Source organism: Musca vetustissima, unplaced genomic scaffold (genome assembly GCF_032173495.1).
Source record: "Musca vetustissima isolate MV318-11 ecotype Yass unplaced genomic scaffold, APGP_CSIRO_Mvet_v1 utg62465, whole genome shotgun sequence".
Classification (NCBI taxonomy): Eukaryota; Metazoa; Arthropoda; class Insecta; order Diptera; family Muscidae; genus Musca; species Musca vetustissima.
The window spans coordinates 23497-45659 of record NW_026872576.1 but is presented as its reverse complement, the minus strand read 5'-3'; the positions used below and the strand labels follow the sequence as shown (position 1 = coordinate 45659).

General features: G+C 33.2%; 1 protein-coding gene across 1 annotated transcript; it reads left to right on the top strand.

The window, feature by feature from the left end:
- Positions 1 to 631: 631 nt before the first annotated feature.
- Positions 632 to 1198, top strand: LOC133330175 (uncharacterized). The gene is made up of 2 exons (XM_061538676.1): positions 632 to 981; positions 1075 to 1198. Exons 1-2 carry the CDS (start codon positions 632 to 634, stop codon positions 1196 to 1198), a joined length of 474 nt encoding a protein of 157 aa, XP_061394660.1.
- Positions 1199 to 22163: the final 20965 nt, after the last annotated feature.

The window sequence follows — 22163 nt, the reverse complement described above, 5'->3', positions numbered from 1 at the left end:
AAAATTTTTAATTTTCAAAATTTTCTTTAAAATAATGTTCAAATCTCCCTGTGATGAAATTATTTCGTTAATCATTTACGGCTGTCTCGAAGTGAAACACAAAATAATGCCAAATTTTTCGCAATTTTTTTGGTCTTTTGTAGAACAACAAAAACGTCGACGATTTCATCCGTTACGTAATCTGAGGCGTATTTTTCGACGACGTACCATTACAACAACCACAGCAACCCCCACAACAGCGGCGGCGGGATCATCATCCGCAGATACACCGCCGACCTCAGCGTCACCACCCGCCACCAGTAGTACCAGTGAGAAAAATCTACGCAGTGCCACCCTCTCGTCCGTTGCCTCGGTAGCTTCGGCTTCATCACCCTCCTCCCCGTTGACCCATCAACAGTTGCATGACGCCTATTTGACCCAGTCGTTGCCGAAATCGAAATCTTCCTATATTTCATTGCTCGGAGGTGGTGGTGGTAAACACAAAAGTCATGATCCAAATTTAAATGCGGCCGAATCGAAAGGAAAATCGAAACATAAAAATAAGAAGCAGCATCTGCAGCAGCAGCAGCAACAACAACAATCCAAAGATTTAGAACAGCAGCCCCCAGAGAGCATTGAAGACGACGAGAACATGTTTGGTACCACAACAGCCCAAACGACCGCTTCATATCATCAGCAGCATCATGTGTCGATGTCTTCGACCACCTCCTCGGGAGGTATGGTGAGTAAGCCTTCAAGACAATCCATAGGCGTGGCTGTTTTCCCCGGTGCCATGCAAAGGAATTTCTTTGCCGAACGCCAAAAGTTACGCAGTGTGGGAGATTCTTCACAGGATTTGGATAGCGGTAGTGGCAATGATAGTGGCACCGGTGGAGGTGGTGGCGGAGGCCATACCTCGTTGGCTGCCAAAAATAGCAGTGCCAGTGGTGGTGAAATGTCCGACAGTCAAAGGAGTTTAAGTGAAGGACGTTTGATTGATAGGTGGGTAGAAATTTTCAAAAATTTTTAGGGATTTGAAATCTATTAAAATTTGTAAAAAATATTTAAAATCCCATTTCGGTTTTTATCTTGCAGTGACTATTCCCGCGATGGTCTCTCTCAGTCCCATGACAGTGTATTCTCAGAATCCGCAACAGCCAGCAGTTTGTCCATTGTCTTGAAGGTAAGTTTTTCCCCTAATTATGTTATAAGAAGATGAGTAGATCAACGGGAGCTTCATTTTTTGGATTTTTTTTTCAAATTTTTCAAATCCCACATTTAGTTTCAAAAAATCCCAGAAACTGGGGAAGTTGAAAATACCTTAAAAATACATTAAATCCTATAATTTTGTGTTGATAGTGGAGTAAAAACTTCGTTTTTGTAAAAATTTGAATTCCCAAACTTGTTTCTAAAAAATTCCCTCAGTGGGGATTTTGAAAAAAATGACGGGGGAAAATTTTAAATTTGTTAAAATTAATTAAAACTCTGCAATTTTATAAAAAGTAAAGAGAAAAAATTGATTTTTAAAATTCCAATAGTGGGGATTTTTGAAAAATTGCCGGGTAAAAGTTTCAAAAAATATTTATTCAAAAAATATTTATTCAAAATCCCAGAAACTGGGATTTTGTTTAAAATACCCTAAAAATACATTAAATCCTATAAATTTGTGTTGATAGTGGAGTAAAAACTTCGTTTTTGTCAAAATTTTAAATTCCCAAAGTTGTTTCCAAAAATTCCCTCAGTGGGGATTTTTGAAAAATTACCGGGGAAAATTTTAAATTTGTCAGAATTACTTAAAACGCTTAAATTTTATAAAAAGTAAAGAGAAACATAGAGTTTTAAAATCCCAAAAGTGGGATTTTTTGAAAAATTAGCATGGAAATGTTTCAAAAAATGTTTATTCAAAAAATCCCAGAAACTGGGGAAGTTTAAAATACCCGAAAATACATTAATTACCATAATTTTATGTTAATAGTGGAGTAAAAGCTTAGTTTTTGTCAAAATTTTAAATTCCCAAAATTGTTTCCAAAAATTCCCTCTGTGGGGATTTTTTGAAAAATTACCGGGGAAATTTTTCAATTTGTCAAAATTACTTAAAACCCTTCAATTACATGAATAGTACAAAGAAACATTGATTTTTAAAAAATTTACAAAATCCCAGAATGTGGGGATTTTTGAAAAATTGCCGGGGAAATGTTTCAAATGACTTAAATTGTTTTAAAACTCGCCCAATTACATTTATTTGCTGAAAATGGGGATTTTTAAAAAAAATGCCTGGCAAAATTTTTAGATTGTCTATATTACTTAAAAACATCGCAATTACATTTATTTTCGATTTAGAAATTTTAATTATAAAAAAAATTTGTAAATCCCCAAAAGTGGAGATTTTTGAAAAAAAAATCCGGGGAAAATTAAAATTTATTCAAAATCGTCAAATTATAAAAAAAAAATCCCAGAAAGTTGGAAAATTTTAAATACCCTGAAAATACATTAAATACCATAATATTGTTTATAATGGAGTAAAAACTTAATTTTCGGTAAATTTTTGAATCCCTAAATTTGTTTCCAAAAAAATCCCTCAGTGGGGATTTTTGAAAAATTAATGGGGAACATTTTAAAATACCCGAAAATACAGCAAATACTATAATATTGCATTTAAAATGGAGTAAAAACTTAATTTTCGGCTAATTTTTGAATCCCCAAATTTGTCTCCAAAAATTCCCTCAGTGGGGATTTTTGAAAAATAAACAGGGGACATTTTAAAATACCCAAAAATATATTAAATTCTATAATATTATGTTTATAGTGGAGTAAAAACTTCATTTTCGGCAAATTTTGAATTCCCAAAATTTATTTCCAAAAATTCCCTCAGTGGGGATTTTTGAAAAATTAACAGGGGACATTTTAAAATACCCGAAAATATATTAAATACTATAATAATTGTATTAATGGTGGAGTAAAATCTTCCTTTTCGGCAAATTTTGAATCCCTAAAATTATTTCCAAAAATTCCCTTAGTGGGGATTTTTTGAAAAATTAACAGGGGACATTTTAAAACACCCGAAAATACATTAAATGTTATAATTTTATACTATTAGTGGAGAAAAAGCTTAGTTTTTGTCAAAATTTTGAATTCTCAAAATTTATTTTCAAAAATTCCCTCAGTGGGGATTTTTGAAAAATCAACAGGGGACATTTTTAAATACCCAAAAATACATTAAGTATTATAATATTGTGTTTATAATGGAGTAAAAACTTCATTTGATCCCCAAATTTATTTCCAAAAATTCCCTCAGTGGGGATTTTTGAAAAATTAACGGGGGACTTTTTAAAATACCCGAAAATATATTAAATACTATAATATTGTATTAATGGAGGAGTAAAATCTTCCTTTTCGGCAAATTTTGTATTCCCAATTTTTTTTCAAAAAATTCCCTCAGTAGGGATTTTTCAAAAATCAACAGGGGACATTTTTAAATACCCAAAAATACATTAAGTATTATAATATTGTGTTTATAATGGAGTAAAAACTTAATTTTCGGCAAATTTTTGATCCCCAAATTTATTTCAAAAAATTCCCCCAGTGGGGATTTTTGAAAAATTAACAGGGGACATTTTAAAATACCCGAAAATACATTAAATGTTATAATTTTATGCTATTAGTGAAGAAAAAGCTTAGTTTTTGTCAAAATTTTTGAATTCTCAAAATTGTTTCCAAAAATTCCCTTATGGGGGTTTTTGAAAAATTATCGGGGAACATTTTAAATGTGCCAAAATTACCTAAAATACTTCTATTATATGATTAGTAAAGAGAGGCTTTGATTTTTAAAAAATTATAAAATCCCATGAAATGGGGATTTTTTTTGGAATTCCCATAATGATTTTCAAAAATTCCCCTAAGTGGGGATTTTTGAAAACAAATTCCGGGGAACGTTTTAGAGCGCCTAAATCACTTAAAAACATCCCAATTACATTTATTTTCAATTTAAATTTGAAATTTCGAAAAATTAGCAAAATCCTCAAAAGTGGGGATTTTTGAAAAAATTGCCGGGTAAAATTAAAAATTATCCAAAATAGTCAAATTGCCCAAATTAAACTAATTTTTTATAAAAATTTAATATTTTCAATGTGGTGTTACTTTCCCACATTGTGTGGGGACATTTTCTTTGTTTTTGTTGTTTTTTATTTTTTTCTTTGAATGACCACCTGCAAATGTCTTCCGTCATACTTTACAGGTTCTAAGAATATTTTTTTTTTGACTTTCTTTTTTACCTGCTGTCTCCCTTATACATTTATAAGCTTCTTATAGCTTGTCATAGGTTATTGGAAATTGAAAGAACAACATCGGCTTATTGATTTGTGGTGGGCGGTATCATCAAATTTCAATTTCAATTGTCGGATTATTAAAAGAAAAAAATAAAAACGATGACCGCTTAGCGGATGAGGCAACAAGTTGCACATATACACATCATAAAGACAATATGCCCAAACATATATATGTTTATAAAATGGATGGATTTTTTAGAATCCACGCCTTGCGTGGCGGCTTGAAATCTTTTTTTCTGGGCGTGGATTTTTAAAATATTTTTTTGCAAAAAATTCACGACCTGATTTTTTTTTAAATCCACGCCCTGATTTTTTTTTTAAATCCACGCCCTGAATTTTGTTTTAAATCCACGCCCTGAAAAAAAAAAATTAAAATCCACACCTTGAAAAAACATTTTTTAAAAAATCCACGCCTTGAAAAAATATTTAAAAAAAATCCACGCCCTGAAAATTTTTTTTTTAAAAATCCACGCCCTGTGAAAATTTTTTTTTTAAAAATCCACGCCCTGAAAAAATATTTTTTAAAAAATCCATGCCTTGAAAAAATATTTTTTAAAAAATCCACGCCTTGAAAAAATCTTTTTTAAAAAATATTTTTATATTTAAAAAAATATTTTTAAAAAAATCCACGCCTTGAAAAAATCTTCTTTAAAAAAATCCACGCCTTGAAAAAATCTTCTTTAAAAAATCCACGCCTTGAAAAAATATTTTTAAAAAATCCACGCCTTGAAAAAATATTTTTAAAAAAATCCACGTCTTGAAAAAATCTTTTTTTAAAAAAATTAACGACTTTTTAAAATATATCACGCCTTGAAAAAATATTTTTAAAAAATCCATGCCTTGAAAAAATATTTTTAAAAAAATCCACACCTTGAAAAAATATTTAAAAAAAATCCACGCCTTGAAAAAATATTTTTAAAAAAATCTACGCATTGAAAATTTTTTTTTTAAAAAATCCACGCCTTGATATAATATTTTTTAAAAAATCCACGGCCTGAAAAAATATTTTTAAAAAAATTCACGCCTTGAAATAATATTTTTTAAAAAATCCACGGCCTGAAAAATTATTTTTAAAAAAATTCACGCCTTGAAAAAATATTTTTAAAAAAAACCACGCATTGAAAAAATATTTTTAAAAAAATCTACGCATTGAAATTTTTTTTTTTAAAAATCCACGCCTTGAAATAATATTTTTTAAAAAATCAACGGCCTGAAAAAATATTTTTAAAAAAATTCACGCCTTGAAAAAATATTTTTAAAAAAATCCACGCCTTGAAAAAATATTTTAAAAAAAATCCACGCCTTGAAAAAATATTTTTTAAAAAAATCACGCCTTAAAAAACTTTTTTAAAAAATACACGCCTTGAAAAAATATTTTTTAAAAAAATCCACGCCCTGAAAAAATATTTTTTAAAAAATACTCGCCTTAAAAAAATCCTTTTTAAAAAAAATTCACGCCCTGAAAAAATATTTTTTAAAAAATACACGCCTTGAAAAAATCCTTTTTAAAAAAATCCACGCCTTCAAAAAATATTTTTTAAAAAATACACGCCTTGAAAAAATCCTTTTTAAAAAAATCCACGCCCTGAAAAAATATTTTTTAAAAAATACACACCTTGAAAAAATCATTTTTAAAAAATCCACGCCTTGAAAAAATATTTTTTTAAAAAATCCAAGCCTTAAAAAAATATTTTTTTAAAAAATCCAAGCCTTAAAAAAATATTTTTTTATAAAATCCACGCCTTGAAAAAATATTTTTTAAAAAATCCACGCCTTGAAAAAATATTTAAAAAAAAATCCACGCCTTGAAAAATATTTTTTTATAAAATCCACGCATTGAAAAAATATTTTTTTAAAAAATCCACGCCTTGAAAAAATATTTTTAAAAAATCCACGCCTTGAAAAAATATTTTTTTATAAAATCCACGCCTTGAAAAAATATTTTTAAAAAAATTCACGCCTTGAAAAAATCTTTTTTAAAAAAATCCACGCCTTGTGTGGATGTTTGAAAAAATATTTTTTAAAAAATACACACCTTGAAAAAATCATTTTTAAAAAATCCACGCCTTGAAAAAATATTTTTTTAAAAAATCCAAGCCTTAAAAAAATATTTTTTAAAAAATCCAAGCCTTAAAAAAATATTTTTTTATAAAATCCACGCCTTGAAAAAATATTTTTTAAAAAATCCACGCCTTGAAAAAATATTTAAAAAAAATCCACGCCTTGAAAAATATTTTTTTATAAAATCCACGCATTGAAAAAATATTTTTTTAAAAAATCCACGCCTTGAAAAAATATTTTTAAAAAATCCACGCCTTGAAAAAATATTTTTAAAAAAATCCACGCCTTGAAAAAATATTTTTAAAAAAATCCACGCCTTGAAAAAATCTTTTTTAAAAAAATCCACGCCTTGTGTGGATGTTTGAAAAAATAGGGTCTAATGGAATAGGATATTCTTCTTCTAAGAGTCTGGTGGATTTTTAAGAGTATTTTTCTAATGGTTTTGTAAAATTTATTTTTATTTTTTTTTTTGCAAAATCATTGTCTTGCACGCTTTCAAATATTTCAAGAATGTTGTTTTAAATATAAATGACGTTATTTTTATCTTTCGCGTTTATTTTGAAAATATCAACCACTGACTGATTTGATTGAATCCGTTCGGGGCTAATGTACCGCCTGACAATCTATAGTCAAATATCAATTTAAAAATAATACCAATGCCCATAGAAAAAAAAAAACAAATCAATTGAGGGAAAAATAGAATAGTTGAGAGAGGGGTAGAGTGTGACAAATACCCACTGGCATGTTGCAACTTCGGGGCGTCATGTAATCAAGCACCCTGCCAAAATGATGCAAAAACAAACAAAACTAAATACCACAAACACACTTCTGTTGCAAATTGGCTAGCAAAGTAGCGATGGAGGTGGTGGCAGCGGCGAGGGTGGTGGCCGCAGAGAGGGTGGTGGTGCTGTCGATGCCTGGCAGCCAAATTAATTGAAGCCAAATTTGAGATCAGTGTGTGGATAGATGTGTCGGTGTGTGTGTGTATGCAACGATGTTTCGAGACAAATCCACATTTAGCAAATTGCATAATTTGTTGTGTTCAATCATCCAACACCCAAAGCGGCTACCAGCAGGTCGGTCTTTGCAGCGAATCAAATGACATGTAATTAAATATATTAAAATGTTCGCCACCTACCTACCGCTTATTATGGTATTATTTTTTGTTGTTGTTCAACACTACCATCATCGTCGGCTGTATCGTAAATGGCACCCCTACTCATCACACCCATACCAGCACCAGCAACTACTCAATATATTGTAATAAATTGAATTTAATTAAAATCAATTTATTTCCATTACAACAATGCCTATTGTAAGGCATAATGTTAACAACACGAAAAACAACAACAACACCAATATGAGGCGATCAGCTAAAGTGCGATTGAATGATTACCATATGGATGGATGGATGACGGTCGGGCCGACCCACAGACTGACTGACTGTCGTAATGATTTGTTTATTTGTATATATAAATTGCAAATAATGTCATTGTATTTGTTCGTCTGTCCGCCGTCTGCCCCTCCGTCTGTCTGCCATTTTTTACACAACAATAAATTTTATTAAAATCTATATTAAAATTAATTAATTTTTTTTCAATTCATCTCACTCTAAAGACCATGCCTTTTATGTTATAATGCCGTAAGTGTGTGTGAGTGTGTTTGTATGTATGTGTGATTCAAGTGCGTATAAATCAATTTACAGTCGCAATTATTCATCTGCTGACGAGAGGTACACCATCACACATCATGACTGGGGAGTTACAATGACATCGAGTTTTTGAATCACAGTGATATCAGCAGACAAACACTGACACACACACACACACACACACTCATGTGTAACTACTGCTGTTTATCGTGATTTGTATACCACGCATCACTTGACTGGAAATCTGTTCAATTCAATTATGGAACATTGTAATAAGTAGGCCTATTATGCATTTTTTTATTTTCAGGAGGGAAGGGAACCCATCATAATATGGGAGGGGTTGGAGAGGGAAGAGAATCCTCCATAATATGGGAGGGGTAGAATACATATATAAGGCGTGGATTTTTTAAAAATGTTTTTAGTCTTCTAATAGTGGCGTGGATTTTGGCTTAACTCTAGTTTAGTAAAAACGATCAGATGTGTCTAAATTTTTTCCAGAAGTAGGTATTTTTACTCTAATTATGGGGATATCTTTTTTTCTTGGGAGACGTACCCGGTTATTTGACCCGGAAGTTCGAATACGGGTACCCGGTTATATCCGGTTCGACGGATCCGGTTAATATAAAATTGGTACCATTTTAAAGGTTATAAATATGCCTTTCGATTGAATAGTAATGCAGTCCAAAAAATAGAAGGAGTTTCTGTTGCGTAGTCGGTGTATGTATCTGTCCATAGGTGAAAGTCTCAAAATCCCGGCCGAAGGCCGGCCACCCAATAAAAACTATGATATTTAAAAGAAGATTCTGTCGTGTAAAAAGATTTTCCTTGTTTTTGTAGGGTTCTAAGGCCCATATCTTTTGATCCACAACAGATACAGCCACATATCGCACAATTTTGGAAAGGGCAAATTGTGGTCTATCAGTATTGTAAAGGGATTGTAGAGGGAATGTAAATGGACCAAAGTTCAACTTTTAGGGAGTTTTTCATAAAAATCGGGGACCAAAACCAAGTTTTCTGACTGTATCTCCAAAACGGTTTGAGATAACCCCATCATATCAATCACTCAATAGAAAGGTATTTTTATAACCTTTAAAATGGTTCTACTCCGTAGAACCGGATATAACCGGGTACCCGTACCCGAACTTCCAATATAGGCGTGGATTTGGAAAAAAATGTTTTTCAATGACATTGGTTAAAGACATCAAAAAAAGGTGTGGATTTTCTAATATTTTTTAAGGCCTTTAAAGGGGTTCGATTTTTATACCCTTCACCACACTCTGGTACAGGGTATTATGTCTTTGTTCATATGTTTGTAACAGGCAAAAGGAAACGAGATAGACACATAGTTCCTTTTGAGAATATGCATAGAATCACTTTCTGAATCGATTTATGCATGTTCGTCCGTCCGTCAATCTGTCCGTCTGTTGGTGTTAAATTGTAAACAAAGTACATGTCGCAATTATAATAAAAATTGTATGAAATTTGGCAGAGCTCATTCATTTGGCCCAAGGATCCTATTGAAGTTGGAGAAAATCGGTTCAGATTTAGATATAGGTTCCATATATATTCAGTAGTAGTGTTGGCGGTTTATTTGGGATACCATTTGTATTTTGTTTTTGCAAAATAGTCAGGCTGAATCCCAATTTGTTGTTTTTATAAAAAAAACAACTATTTATTAGTGGGGAATGTATGGCATTGTTTGCCGAGGGGTAAGGCAGGGAAGACTATAGTTTCGGATCACGCCACTGATCCTCATCAGGTGTGGTATTGTTTGTAAATGCCTTGTTAACCTCGAAGTGAGGCTCCAGCGAAATTCTCATGCAGTTTATGTCGTTGGTCAGCTAAGTACTTCGCTTTGTTACAAGAGACATTTGGGTATGAAAGGTTTTTTGTGTAGAAGCAATAGCTTCTGGGAGAATATCCCAAAAAAAAACTAAGGGAACTGATGAGGATCAGTGGCGTGATCCGAAACTATAGTCTTCCCTGCCTTACCCCTCGGCAAACAATGCCATACATTCCCCACTAATAAATAGTTGTTTTTTTTATAAAAACAACAAATTGGGATTCAGCGTACTAAATTATGTCTAGAGTGATGTATGCTAAGTTTTGTGAAAATCGGTTCAGATTTAGGTATAGCTCCCATATATAGTTTCTTCCGATTTAAGGTAAATGGAGCTCCAAGGTCCCAATATACCTTTCGATTTGCACGAAATTTGGCACGGCGTACCAAATTAAGTCTAGAATGATGTGTAATAAGTTTCGTGAAAATCGGTTCAGATTTAGATATAGCTCCCATATATATTTTCCTCCGATTTTAGGTAAATGGTACACCAAAGTTCCTATGTATCTTTCGATTTGCACGAAATTTGGCATAGCATACTAATTTGAGTCTGTGTGTTAAATTTCGTGAAAATCGGTTCAGATTTAGATATAGCTCCTAGCTTTATCCGATTTTATGTAAATAGTGCACCAAAGTTCCTATATATATTTCGATTTGCATGAAATTTGGCATAGGGTATCGAATTTAGTCTAGAAAGATGTGTGTTAAATTTCGTGTAAATCGGTTCAGATTTACATATAGCTCCCATATATTTTCTTCCGATTTTAGGTAAATGGTGCACCAAAGTCTCTATATACTTTCGATTTGCACGAAAATTGGCATACCATACTCAAGTAAGTCTAGAATGATGTGTGTTAAATTTCGTGTAAATCGGTTCAGATTTAGATATAGCTCCCATATATATTTTCGTCCGATTTTATGTAAATGGTGTACCAAAGTCCCTAAATATCTTTCGATTAGAACGAAATTTGGCATACCGTAATGAATTAATTCTAGAATTATGTGTGTTGAGTTCCGCGAAAATCGGTTCATATTTAGATATAGCTCTCATATATATTTTCGTCCGATTTTATGTAAATGGTGCACCAAGGACCCTATAAATCTTCCGAAATTTTGCATGGGGTATTGAATTGCGTTAGGAATGTTGTGTGTTAAGTTTCGGGAAAATCGGTGCAGATTTCGATATAGCTCCCATATATATTTTCGTCCGATTTAGAGTAAATGGTATACCAAGGTCCCTATATCATTCGATTCGCACGAAATTTGGCATAGAGTACTGAATTAGGTCCAGAATAATGTATGCTAGTTTCGTGAAAATCGGTTCAGATTCAGATATAGCTGCCATATATAGTTTCGTCCGATTTAAGGTAAATGGTATACCATGGTCCCTATATATCTTTCGATTTCCACGAAATTTTGCATGAGGTACTGAATTATGTCTAGAGTGATGTATGCTAAGTTTCGTGAAAATCGGTTCAGATTCAGCTATAGCTCACATATATATTTTCGTTCGATTTAACGTAAATGGTATACCATTGTCCCTATATATCTTTCGTTTTACATGAAATTTGGCATAAAGTACTGAATTGAGTCTAGAATGATGAGTGTTAAGTTTCGAGAAAATCGTATCTTATTTAGATATAGCTCACATATATATTTTCGTCCGATTTAAGGTAAATAGTGCACCAAAGTCCCTATATATCCTTCGATTTGTACGAAATTTGGCATAGCGTACTGAATAAAGCCTAAAATAATGTGTGTTAAGATTCGTGAAAATCGCTTCAGATTAAATATAGCTCCCACATATATTTTCGTCCAATTTCATGTAAATGGTGCACCAAAGTCCATATATATGCTTCGATTTGCACGAAATTCGGCATAGCGTACTGAATTAAGTTAAGAACGACGTACGTTAAATTTTGTGAAAATCGGTTCAGATTTAGATATAGCTCCCATATATATTTTCGTCCGATTTTATGTTAATGGTATACCAAAGTTCCTATATATCTTTTGATTTGCACGAAATTTGGCATAGCGTACTGAATCAAGTCTAGAACGATGTGTGTAATATTTCTTGAAATACGGTTCAGTTTTAGATATATCTCCCATATATATTTTCGTCCGATTTTATGTAAATGGTGCACCAAGGTCTCTATATATCCTTCGATTTGCATGAAATTTGACATAGCATACTAATTTGAGTCTGGAGTGATGTGTGCTAAGTATCCTCAAAAACGGTTCAGATTTAGATATAGCTCCCATATATAGTTTCGTCCGCTTTTATGTAAATGGTATACCAAGGTCCCTATATACCTTTCGATTTGCAATAAATTTTGCATGGGGTACTGAATTAAGTCTTGAATGATGTGTCTTAAGTTTCGTGAAAATCGGTTCAGATTCAGATATAGCTCCCATATATATTTTTTCTTCCGATTTTATGTAAATGGTGCACCAAATATATATCATTCGATTTGCACGAAATTTGACATCGAGTACTGAATTGAGACTAGAATTATGTATGTAACTTTTCTTGAAAATCGGTTCAGATTTAGATATAGCCCCCATATATATTTTCGTCCGATTTAGAGTAATTGGTAGATCAAGGTCCCTATATAGCTTTCGATCTGCACGAAATTTTGCAAAGCGTAATGAATTAGGTCTAGAATGTTGTGCGTTTTGATTTCTGAAAATCGGTTCAGGTTTACATATAGCTCTCATATATATATATATATATATTCGTTCGATTTAATGTAAATGGTGCCCCAAAGACCACATATATCTTTCGATTTCGTGAAAATCAGTTCAGATATAGCTCCCATAAATATTTTTGTCTGATTTAATGTAAATGATGTATCAAAGTCCCTAAAGTTGGGAAAGTTTTGTTGAAATTGGTTCAAATTTGGATAGAGCTACCATATATACTTTCTCCCGATTTTAAGTAAATTATGCACCAAGATCTCAAAATGTGGCTGATATGCACAAAACATACTGAAATTAGTATAAATTAAGGGGACCCCCCATTCTCGGTATCTAGAATGTCCCTACAAAATTTCAAGTGAAAATCTCAAGAACTCTTCAAGATATAGCCGATTTATTGTGTCAGCATCAAGTGACGGCAAGAGTATTCTCAAACTTTAAACGCATTTTTCGCGAAGCGAATGGCGGGCACGATAACTCAAAAACTAATAATCCAACCGGTCCCAAATTTTGACACGTTTCTCTGGGAGTGTATAGCTCTCGTATGAACTGGGATAAAGCCAATCGGTGAAGATCTTCCTTATTTTTTAACCTAGTTTGTGGTCAAAAATAGGCGATTCCTTAACCTGTTACAAGTTTCAAAGAAATCGGTTTGAATTTGGATATAGCTTTTATATATATTTTCTTCCGATTTTAAGTAAATGGTGCACCAAACTCCTTATGTTTATCAGATATTTATCAAAATAATCAACGTCTGTCCGATTGATATTTGCTTTAAATTGATTTACATATTTTTGTCCCATTTGTAAGAAACAATTCTATATCTGACCAAATGAAAAATTTAGTATACGTTGCAGAATGCCATGTTGTTTATGGTTCCAATTTCATTTTACTGGTACTTCAAAAATTCAACGTCTCTTAGGATTCATCTGTTGAATATACCCAAAGTGGTGAAGGGTATCATATAGTCGGCCCCGTCCGACTATATATACGGCTTCTTTTTTTTAAAAATATTTTTCAAAATCACTATTGGCCGTGATTTATTGACAAATAATTTCTGAATAAATTTTTTTGACAAATGAAGATCACATCATGTCATGATCATATTTTTGTAAAAATTTAAATGGAATATCCCATATGTTTTAATGATTATCGTATCATTGCAACATCATCACAAGTGCAAGAGTTACATACATATGTATGTATGTTGGAAGCATAATAACATTGGCTTATATCCAATTGCCATTACAGAGATTTGCAAGTGCAGATATTAAGCGAAACTCAGAGAGGCAGAGGAAAAAGACCATAACATCGGTCAACGATTTATTCAAAACGATGTGATGTGATGATGACCATCAACCACTTCAACAAATTTACGAAACACTTAACCGTCGTTGAGTTTAAATTTAATTTAATTTATTTTTTTTAACAATGTTAAGTGCAACGTTTTGATGGACTTCACAGTGAATTTCAATTTATTTAAAATGAGGAATGAACTTTGTTTTTTTTTTTTTTTTAATTTAAAATCTTGATTGTGATATTGGCAATTTTCCACATAATTTGAAAATTATGTGTTACACACATATATACCACATAAATCTGTCATTCAGTTGAGGATTTCAAAATTAATTCTTCTCAAAAAAAAATTAAATAAATAGAATAAAAAAATAAAAAAATATAATTTAAAAAATATATAATTAAAAAAATATATTGATTCTCTTCTTCAGAATTACAATTTGTCACAAAAAAAGTTCTTACACCATTACAATTCTTTGAATATTCCCACACATTTGTCATATTTACCACCACCTCCGTTGTCATCTTTATTCTTTTTGAGTAATGATATGCGGGTCTCTTATACATCGCATACTCTCATACACACATAAATAGATGTATGTATTTCTGTCTCCATAATTTGTATATATGGGCATTGTATTTCAAAATATGTTCACATTTGAACGCTCTGATTTGTGTTGTCTTCTTTTGAGTGGAAAATTATGGGAAAGAAAATCAATATTTTTCCTACTTTTTTTTTTTTTGCTGAAGTGTGTGTGTGCGTGTGTTACACATAATTCCATGTTCACATTTCCTAATTGGAAGGGAGCGGAATGTATATGTGGCAAAATATATGGGACAATGGTGTTACATTGTTGTAATTCTAGTTCTAATTCATTCTTTCTTTTTTGTTGTTTCGCAATTCTCTCATGGTGTCTCTTTATGATGGTGGCTACTTTGTAATAGAGGCAGGATAGAGTGTTTAAATGGGTAGATAATTTAAGTTTCTTAGAAGAGTTTAGTGTTTTTAAAAATTCAGTATGCTGTGCCAAATTTCGTGCCAATCGGAAAATTTATAGGAGCTTTGGTGCACAATTTACCTTAAATCGGACGAAAATATATATTGGAGCTATATCTAAATCTGAACCGATTTTCTCATAACTTAGCACACATCGTTCTAGACTCAATTCAGTACACTATGCAAAATTTCTTGCAAATCGAAAGATATATAAGGACTTTGGTGCACCGTTTACATTAAATCGGACAAAAATATATACGGGAGCTATATCTAAATCTGAACAGATTTTTACGAAACTTTGTACACTTCATTCTAGGCTTAATTCAGTACGCTATGCCGAATTTCGTGCAAATCGAAAGATATTTAGGGACTTTGGTGGACCAATTACCTTAAATCGGACGAAAATATATGGGAGCTATATCTCATTCTGAACAGATTTTCACGAAACCCAGCACAATTCGTTCTAGACTTAATTCGGTACTCTATGCCAAATTTCGTACAAATCGAAAGATATATAGGAACTTTGGTGCACCATTTACCTTAAATCGGACAAAAATATATATGGGAGCTATATCTAAATCTGAACCGATTTTCACGAAACTTAGCACATATCCTTTTAGAGTTAATTTAGTACGCTCTGCCAAATTTCGTGCAAATCGAAAGATACATAGGGACTTTGGTGTACCATTTGTCTTAAATCGGACAAAAATATATATGGGAGCTATATCTAAATTTGAACCGATTTTCACGAAACTTAGCACACTTCATTGTAGGTTTAATTCAGTACGTTGTGCCAAATTTCGTGCAAATCGAAAGATATTTAGGAACTTTGGTGCAACATTTACCTAAAATCGGACGAAACTAATATGGGCGCTATATGTAAATCTGAACCGATTTTTCCCAATTTCAATAGGGTTCGTCCTTGGGCCAAACAAATGAGCTGTGCCAAATTTCATCTAAATCGGATTATAAATGCGACCTATACTTTGTTTACATTTTAACATGGACAGACGAACGGACGGACGGACATGCATAAATCGACTCAGAAAGTGATTCTATGCATATTCTCATAAATAACAATGGGCCTATCACTATTCTTTTTGCCTGTTACAAGCATATGCACAATGACATAATACCCAGTACCACAGTGTGGTGAAGGGTATACAAATACACGACTGTTTTCAAAGAAAAGATTTTTCGAACATAAAACCAGTGAGCGGAGCAGTATATTCGGACGGGGCCGACCATATGATACCCTACACAACTTTCACGAAAATCTAACTTTCTGCGGTGTAGTTCTGAGCTTGGGCAATATTTCGCGATATTTGCACCCTTTTGACCGACTAGAGGTCAACAAATACAGCCCTTCTAATTACTTGTCCAGATTCCTTTCACCGCGGGTTGTGTTGTGCTGTTCGGCTTTCAGTTGTAGCCCATAGATCGACTCGAAAAAAACACAAAAAATAAGTTTTCGATCCACTTCATCCCAAAATTATTATCTGAGCATAATCGAAAATTATAGGCGTTGTCCTTGACCATAACTGGAATCTCATGGGAAATTTCAAACCCATCAGAGAGCTATATTTCCGCCCTCTAGTGTGGTAATGGGTTAGTAAATAATATCTGAGTACGTAAGCACCTGTAAATATTTAAGTGTAACTCCCACATCTCAGTACATATCACAATAAAATTGGTAATAATTTAAAGGTCAACCACTCCTCTTGGGTATATTATCAACTTCTCGGGTCTATGTTCGTTATCAAAACAGGCATGCTTATTTTTTGGCCCGATCCCCTTCTCCTTGCAAATATTCGCGGTGCTTGGGCCATAATTGTGGCCTCTGGAGCGACCAGAAAACCCGACAAAAATTAAGTTTTTGGTCCATTTCATCCCCTAAATATTAACCGATCAAAACAATAGGGGTCTTCATTGGCCAGAACCCATGCTACATGCAAAATTTCGTGAAGATTGGTCCATAACTGTGGCCTCTATCGTGTTTACAAATTATAATGGACAGACGGACGGATGGACGGACGGACACACATGTCTAGATCGACTCAGCTAGTCGAGATATGACGATCGGTATACTTAAAGGTGGGCCTAGGACCATTATTTCGCGGCGTTACAAACATTTGGGGCTGCACAAAGCTATAATACCCTGACAACATAGTTGTGTAGGGTATAAATATACTTATCCTATCATCGGAAATGTATTTTCCTACGCGAAAATTTCATTAGTGATATATTTTCCTATAATTTTTATTCAAGCGTGATTTTTCTTATAAGTAACATTTATCGAAGATGTATTTTTCTTATTAGAAAATTTAATTGGAATGTCTCATAGCAGAAATTGTCATCGCTAATTATTTTCTTTTTACAGAAAAGCCTATCGCAGCCGTATTTTTTTTCCTTTCAATTAATTACTGGTAGTGTACCTTATAGTCGTATCGGTTGTCTTAAGCTCTGCCTGCCCCCCACCCTTGCCATATTTGTCTCTCCATATTTTTTTTTCTTCAGCTAACTTTCTTTTCCAATAGTTCATTGTCTCTTGTTTTGCTATTTTCCTCCGTTTCTTTCTTTGCCAATTCTATACAAAAAACAAGTCTTTCTTCTTATTATGTTCTTCTCCATATTGTTGTTATTGTTGTCGGTGTTACTGTTGTTGCTATTGTTGTATTGTTTTTTTCTATTGCCATAGTAAAGTGTTATAGTTTTATGTTTTATTGTTCTTGTTGTTATGGTGGTTTTCTTCTTCTTCTCCAACTACAACTTGTTTCCACAAATGTTCTATGGATTTTATTGGTTGTTGTTGTTGTTCGACGGGGTACTTGGAGTAGCATACGGTCATATGAACATTATTGAAGTTATGGTTAAAAGTTTGTAGCATTTGAGTAGCTAGAGAAAAAATGCTTAAGGGCTATAGACCCATACATGATTGGTTTTTTTTTTTTTAAACAGACCTATAAACATTAAAATAATATTAGATTGACTAACAGGTGTGTATAACATTATTGAAAGGTTTACCGATTCTATATTCATTCTATAGGATAATCAATAAGTTGTTCCTAGGAAAAATCCTATAAAAAATTCATTTCCAGAAAAAATCTTTAGGAAATTGTTCATAGGAAAGCTCACATCTGAATTTTCTTTTATACATTTTAAAGAAACAAGTCATTGTGTTTTTTCAAAAATATTTTTTGTACATAAAACGACGTCTTTTGTTTTTTTTTTTATAATATTGGAAGACATCCTGGATTTTTTAAGGTCCATAGATATTTGTCTATAGGAAAAATAATTCTATTAAAAATTTCTCGGAAATGATGTCCTGGATTTTTCAAGATACTGTATAGACGTCCTGAATTTTTATACCCTTCACCACACTGTGGTACAGGGTATTATGTCTTTGTGCATATGTTTGTAACAGGCAAAAGGAATCGAGATAGACCCATGGTTCCTTTTGAGAATATGCATAGAATCACTTTCTGAGTCGATTTATGCATGTCCGTCCGTCCGTCTGTCCGTCCGTCTGTCCGTCCGTCTGTTGATGTTAAATTGTAAACAAAGTACAGGTCACATTTATAATCCGATTTGGCTGAAATTTGGCACAGCTCATTTATTTGGCCCAAGGACGAACCCTATTGAAATTGGGAAAAATCGGTTCAGATTTAGATATAGCTCCCATATATATTTTTGTCCGATTTATGGACTTTAGTCCCTGAAAATCATTCGATTTGCACGAATTTCGGTACAGCGTACTGAATTAAGTCTAAAATGATGTGTGCCAAGTTTCGAGAAAATCGGATCAGATTTAGATATAGCTCCCATATATAGTTTCGTCCGATTTAAGGTAAATGTGGCACCAAAGTCCCTCTATATCTTTCGATTTGCATGAAATTTGGCACAGAGTTCTAAATTAGGTCCAGAATGATGTGCCCCAAATTTCGAGAAAATCGGTTCAGATTTAGATATAGCTCCCATATATAGTTTCGGGCACCAAAGTCCCTCTGTACCTTTCGATTTGCATGAAATTTGGCACAGCGTACTGAATTAAGTCTAGAATGATGTAGATATAGTTCCCATATATAATTTCGTCCGATTTAATGTAAATGGTTTACCAAAGTCTCTATATATCTTTCGATTTGCACGAAATTTGGCATTGCGTAATGAATTAATGAATGTATGTTAAGTTTCTTGAAAATATATATATATACGCTTATATATACGCTTATAATTGATTTTCATAATTTTGTCCCTGGTCCTTTAAAAAATCGACGTCTTTTAGGTTTCATCTGTTTGATATACCGAAAGTGGTGAAGGGTATCATATAGTCGGCCCCGTCCGACTTTACTGCTTTCCTTACTGGTTTAAGATAATTTTTAGAGTGTCTGAAACTGAAATTTACAGGTGTTGTCAGTATGAAGTGGATGGATATGCAATTTCCCAAGGAAAATTATGCGCTGTTCAAACAGAAAATTCCGCTGATATGTCCCTTAATAAATCATTATCGACGGGACCGATATATAGGGGCTATGTCAAAACATAGAACTAGCGAATGCCAAATTTCAGCCCATTCGGTTGTAAAATCCTGCAATGACCTATAATTGGTCGGAACCTAAATATGGGTGCTATACCCAAAGTATTAATATTTTTAGCGCAAACAATTGGCTTCAAATGTAAATCGAGAATATTATATTTGGGCGAATTCGGTTGAAAGCCGCGTCTGAAATCTTCAACATTTAAAATTTTGGAGATGTCATTATACGGTGGCCACCAGACCAAAATACTGAATTAAATACTGGTTAAAAACGTAACCAAAATTCATTAAATATTAAATAATGGGGGTACAGTTATTGGGGGCCACCCTATATTTATAGGGGGTCACCCTAAGAGGTCTATTAATATTGATAATTTTTGGTATGGAGATTTTCTGTCCTATGAGAACCCAAAATACCCAATTGCCGCTTGCCGAAAGGCTATCCAAATAAGTAGACCAATATTGATTATTTTTGGTAGGAAGAGTTGCCACCAAATGAGAAACCTAAATACCAAATTACAGATAATTCGGATGATAATGTGACCAAAATCCGTCCTAAATAGTAGGGTGTATCGCGGATGTAGACGCATCTGTAATTTTTTTACAATGAAATCGCGCATTTCTAATTTTTCCTTTGTAAAAACTGCGGATGCGTCTTTTTGAACACCTGTTTCTATATGAAGAAGTTGCCAGATCGAAACAGAATTTAACATGTGTTCTTGACAGAAATGGAAGTTTCCAAACCACTTGACTTTTTTCCGTTTATACCGCGAACTTACCGAACTGCCCTCGTAGAATTACATATGTATCGTCAACATCATTTCAGATTTATAAATAGCTTCCATATTTTGTGCGTTTTTATACCCTTCACCACACTGTGGTACAGGGTATTATGTCTTTGTGCATATGTTTGTAACAGGCAAAAGGAAACGAGATAGACACATGGTTCCTGTTGAGAATATGCATAGAATCACTTTCTAAGTCGATTTATGCATGTCCGTCCGTCTGTCTGTCTGTCCATGTATTTTTGTGAGCAAAGTACAGGTCGCATTTATGATCCGAATTGGATGAAATTTGGCACAGCTCATTTGTTTGGCCCAAGGACGAACCCTATTGAAATTGGGAAAAATCGGTTCAGATTTAGATATAGCTCCCATATATATATTTAACCGATTTAATGTAAGCGGTCCCTATATATCTTTCGATTTGCACGAAATTTGGTACAGCATAATGAATTAGGTCTAGAATGATGTCTGCCAAGTTTCGTGAAAATCGGTCAAGATTTAGATATAGCTCCCATGTATAGTTTCGTCCGATTTTATGTAAATAGTGCCCCAAAGTCCCTATATATCTTTCGATTTGCACGAAATTTGGCATAACGTACTGAATTAAGCCTCGAGTGGTGTCTGCCAAGTTTCGAGAATATCGGTCCAGATTTAGATATAGCTCCCATATATAGTTTCGTCCGATTTCATGTAAATGGTGCACCAAAGTCCCTATATATCTTTCGATTTGCACGAAATTTGGTACAGCCTAATCATTTAGGTCTAGAATGATGTCTACGAAGTTTCGAGAAAATCGGTCCAGATTTAGATATAGCTCCCATATATAGTTTCGTCCGATTTCATGTAAATGGTGCACCAAAATCCCTATATATATTTCGATTTGCACGAAATTCGGCATAACGTACTGAGTTGAGTCTAGAATGATGTCTACGAAGTTTCGAGAAAATCGGTCCAGATTTAGATATAGCTCCCATATATAGTTTCGTCCGATTTCATGTAAATGGTGCACCAAAATACCTATATATATTTCGATTTGCACGAAATTTGGCATATCGTAATGAATTACGTCTAGAATGATGTGTGTTAAGTTTACTGAAAATCGGCCCAGATGTAGATATAGCTCCCATATATAATTTTGTCCGATTTAATGTAAATGTTGCACCAAAGTCCCTATATATATTTCGATTTGCACGAAATTTGGTATTGCGTAATGAATAAGGTCTAGAATTATGTGTGTTAAGTTTCGTGAAAATCGGTTCAGATTTAGATATAGCTCCTATATATTTTTTCTTCCGAGTGTGTGTAAATTGTGCACTAAAGACCCAAAGTTTGTCTGATTTCCACACAATTGGTACAATGAACTGTAGTTACTATAATACATTTCCTTTACATTGCTTTATATAATTTTGTCCCATTGTAAGAAGCAACCCTATATCTGACCAAATGAAAACTTTAGTGTAGGTTACAGAATGACATGTTTATGGATCCATTTTCATGTTAATGGTCCTTCAAAAATTCGACGTCTGTTATGATTCATTTGTTGAATATACCCAAAGTGGTGAAGGGTATCATATAGTCGGCCCCGTCCGACTTTACTGCTTTCCTTACTGGTTTTTTTTTAAATGGCACTCCAACGTCCATAAGTCTACCCGATTGACATGATATTTTGCATAGATTGCGGAATGACATTTTTATAGATTAATTGAAGTCGGTTTATATATGTAGATATAGATAACATACTTAATTTGGTCCTCCGATGCCATGACAAGGTTCTACCAAAGTTCTCACGCCTGTCAAATCAGCAGAATACTGTACCTTTAGAACCAAAATAATTATAGACCAACATTTGTAAACTTCGATTAAATCGACATAGATGTATTACTGTGGGTTACAATAAAAAGCTTATAAGCTCTTCTTGTGTATTTAGTCCGCTCCATCGACTATAGTCCTCTTATTATGGATTTTACACCTATCAACCTGATTTTGCCAATATTATTT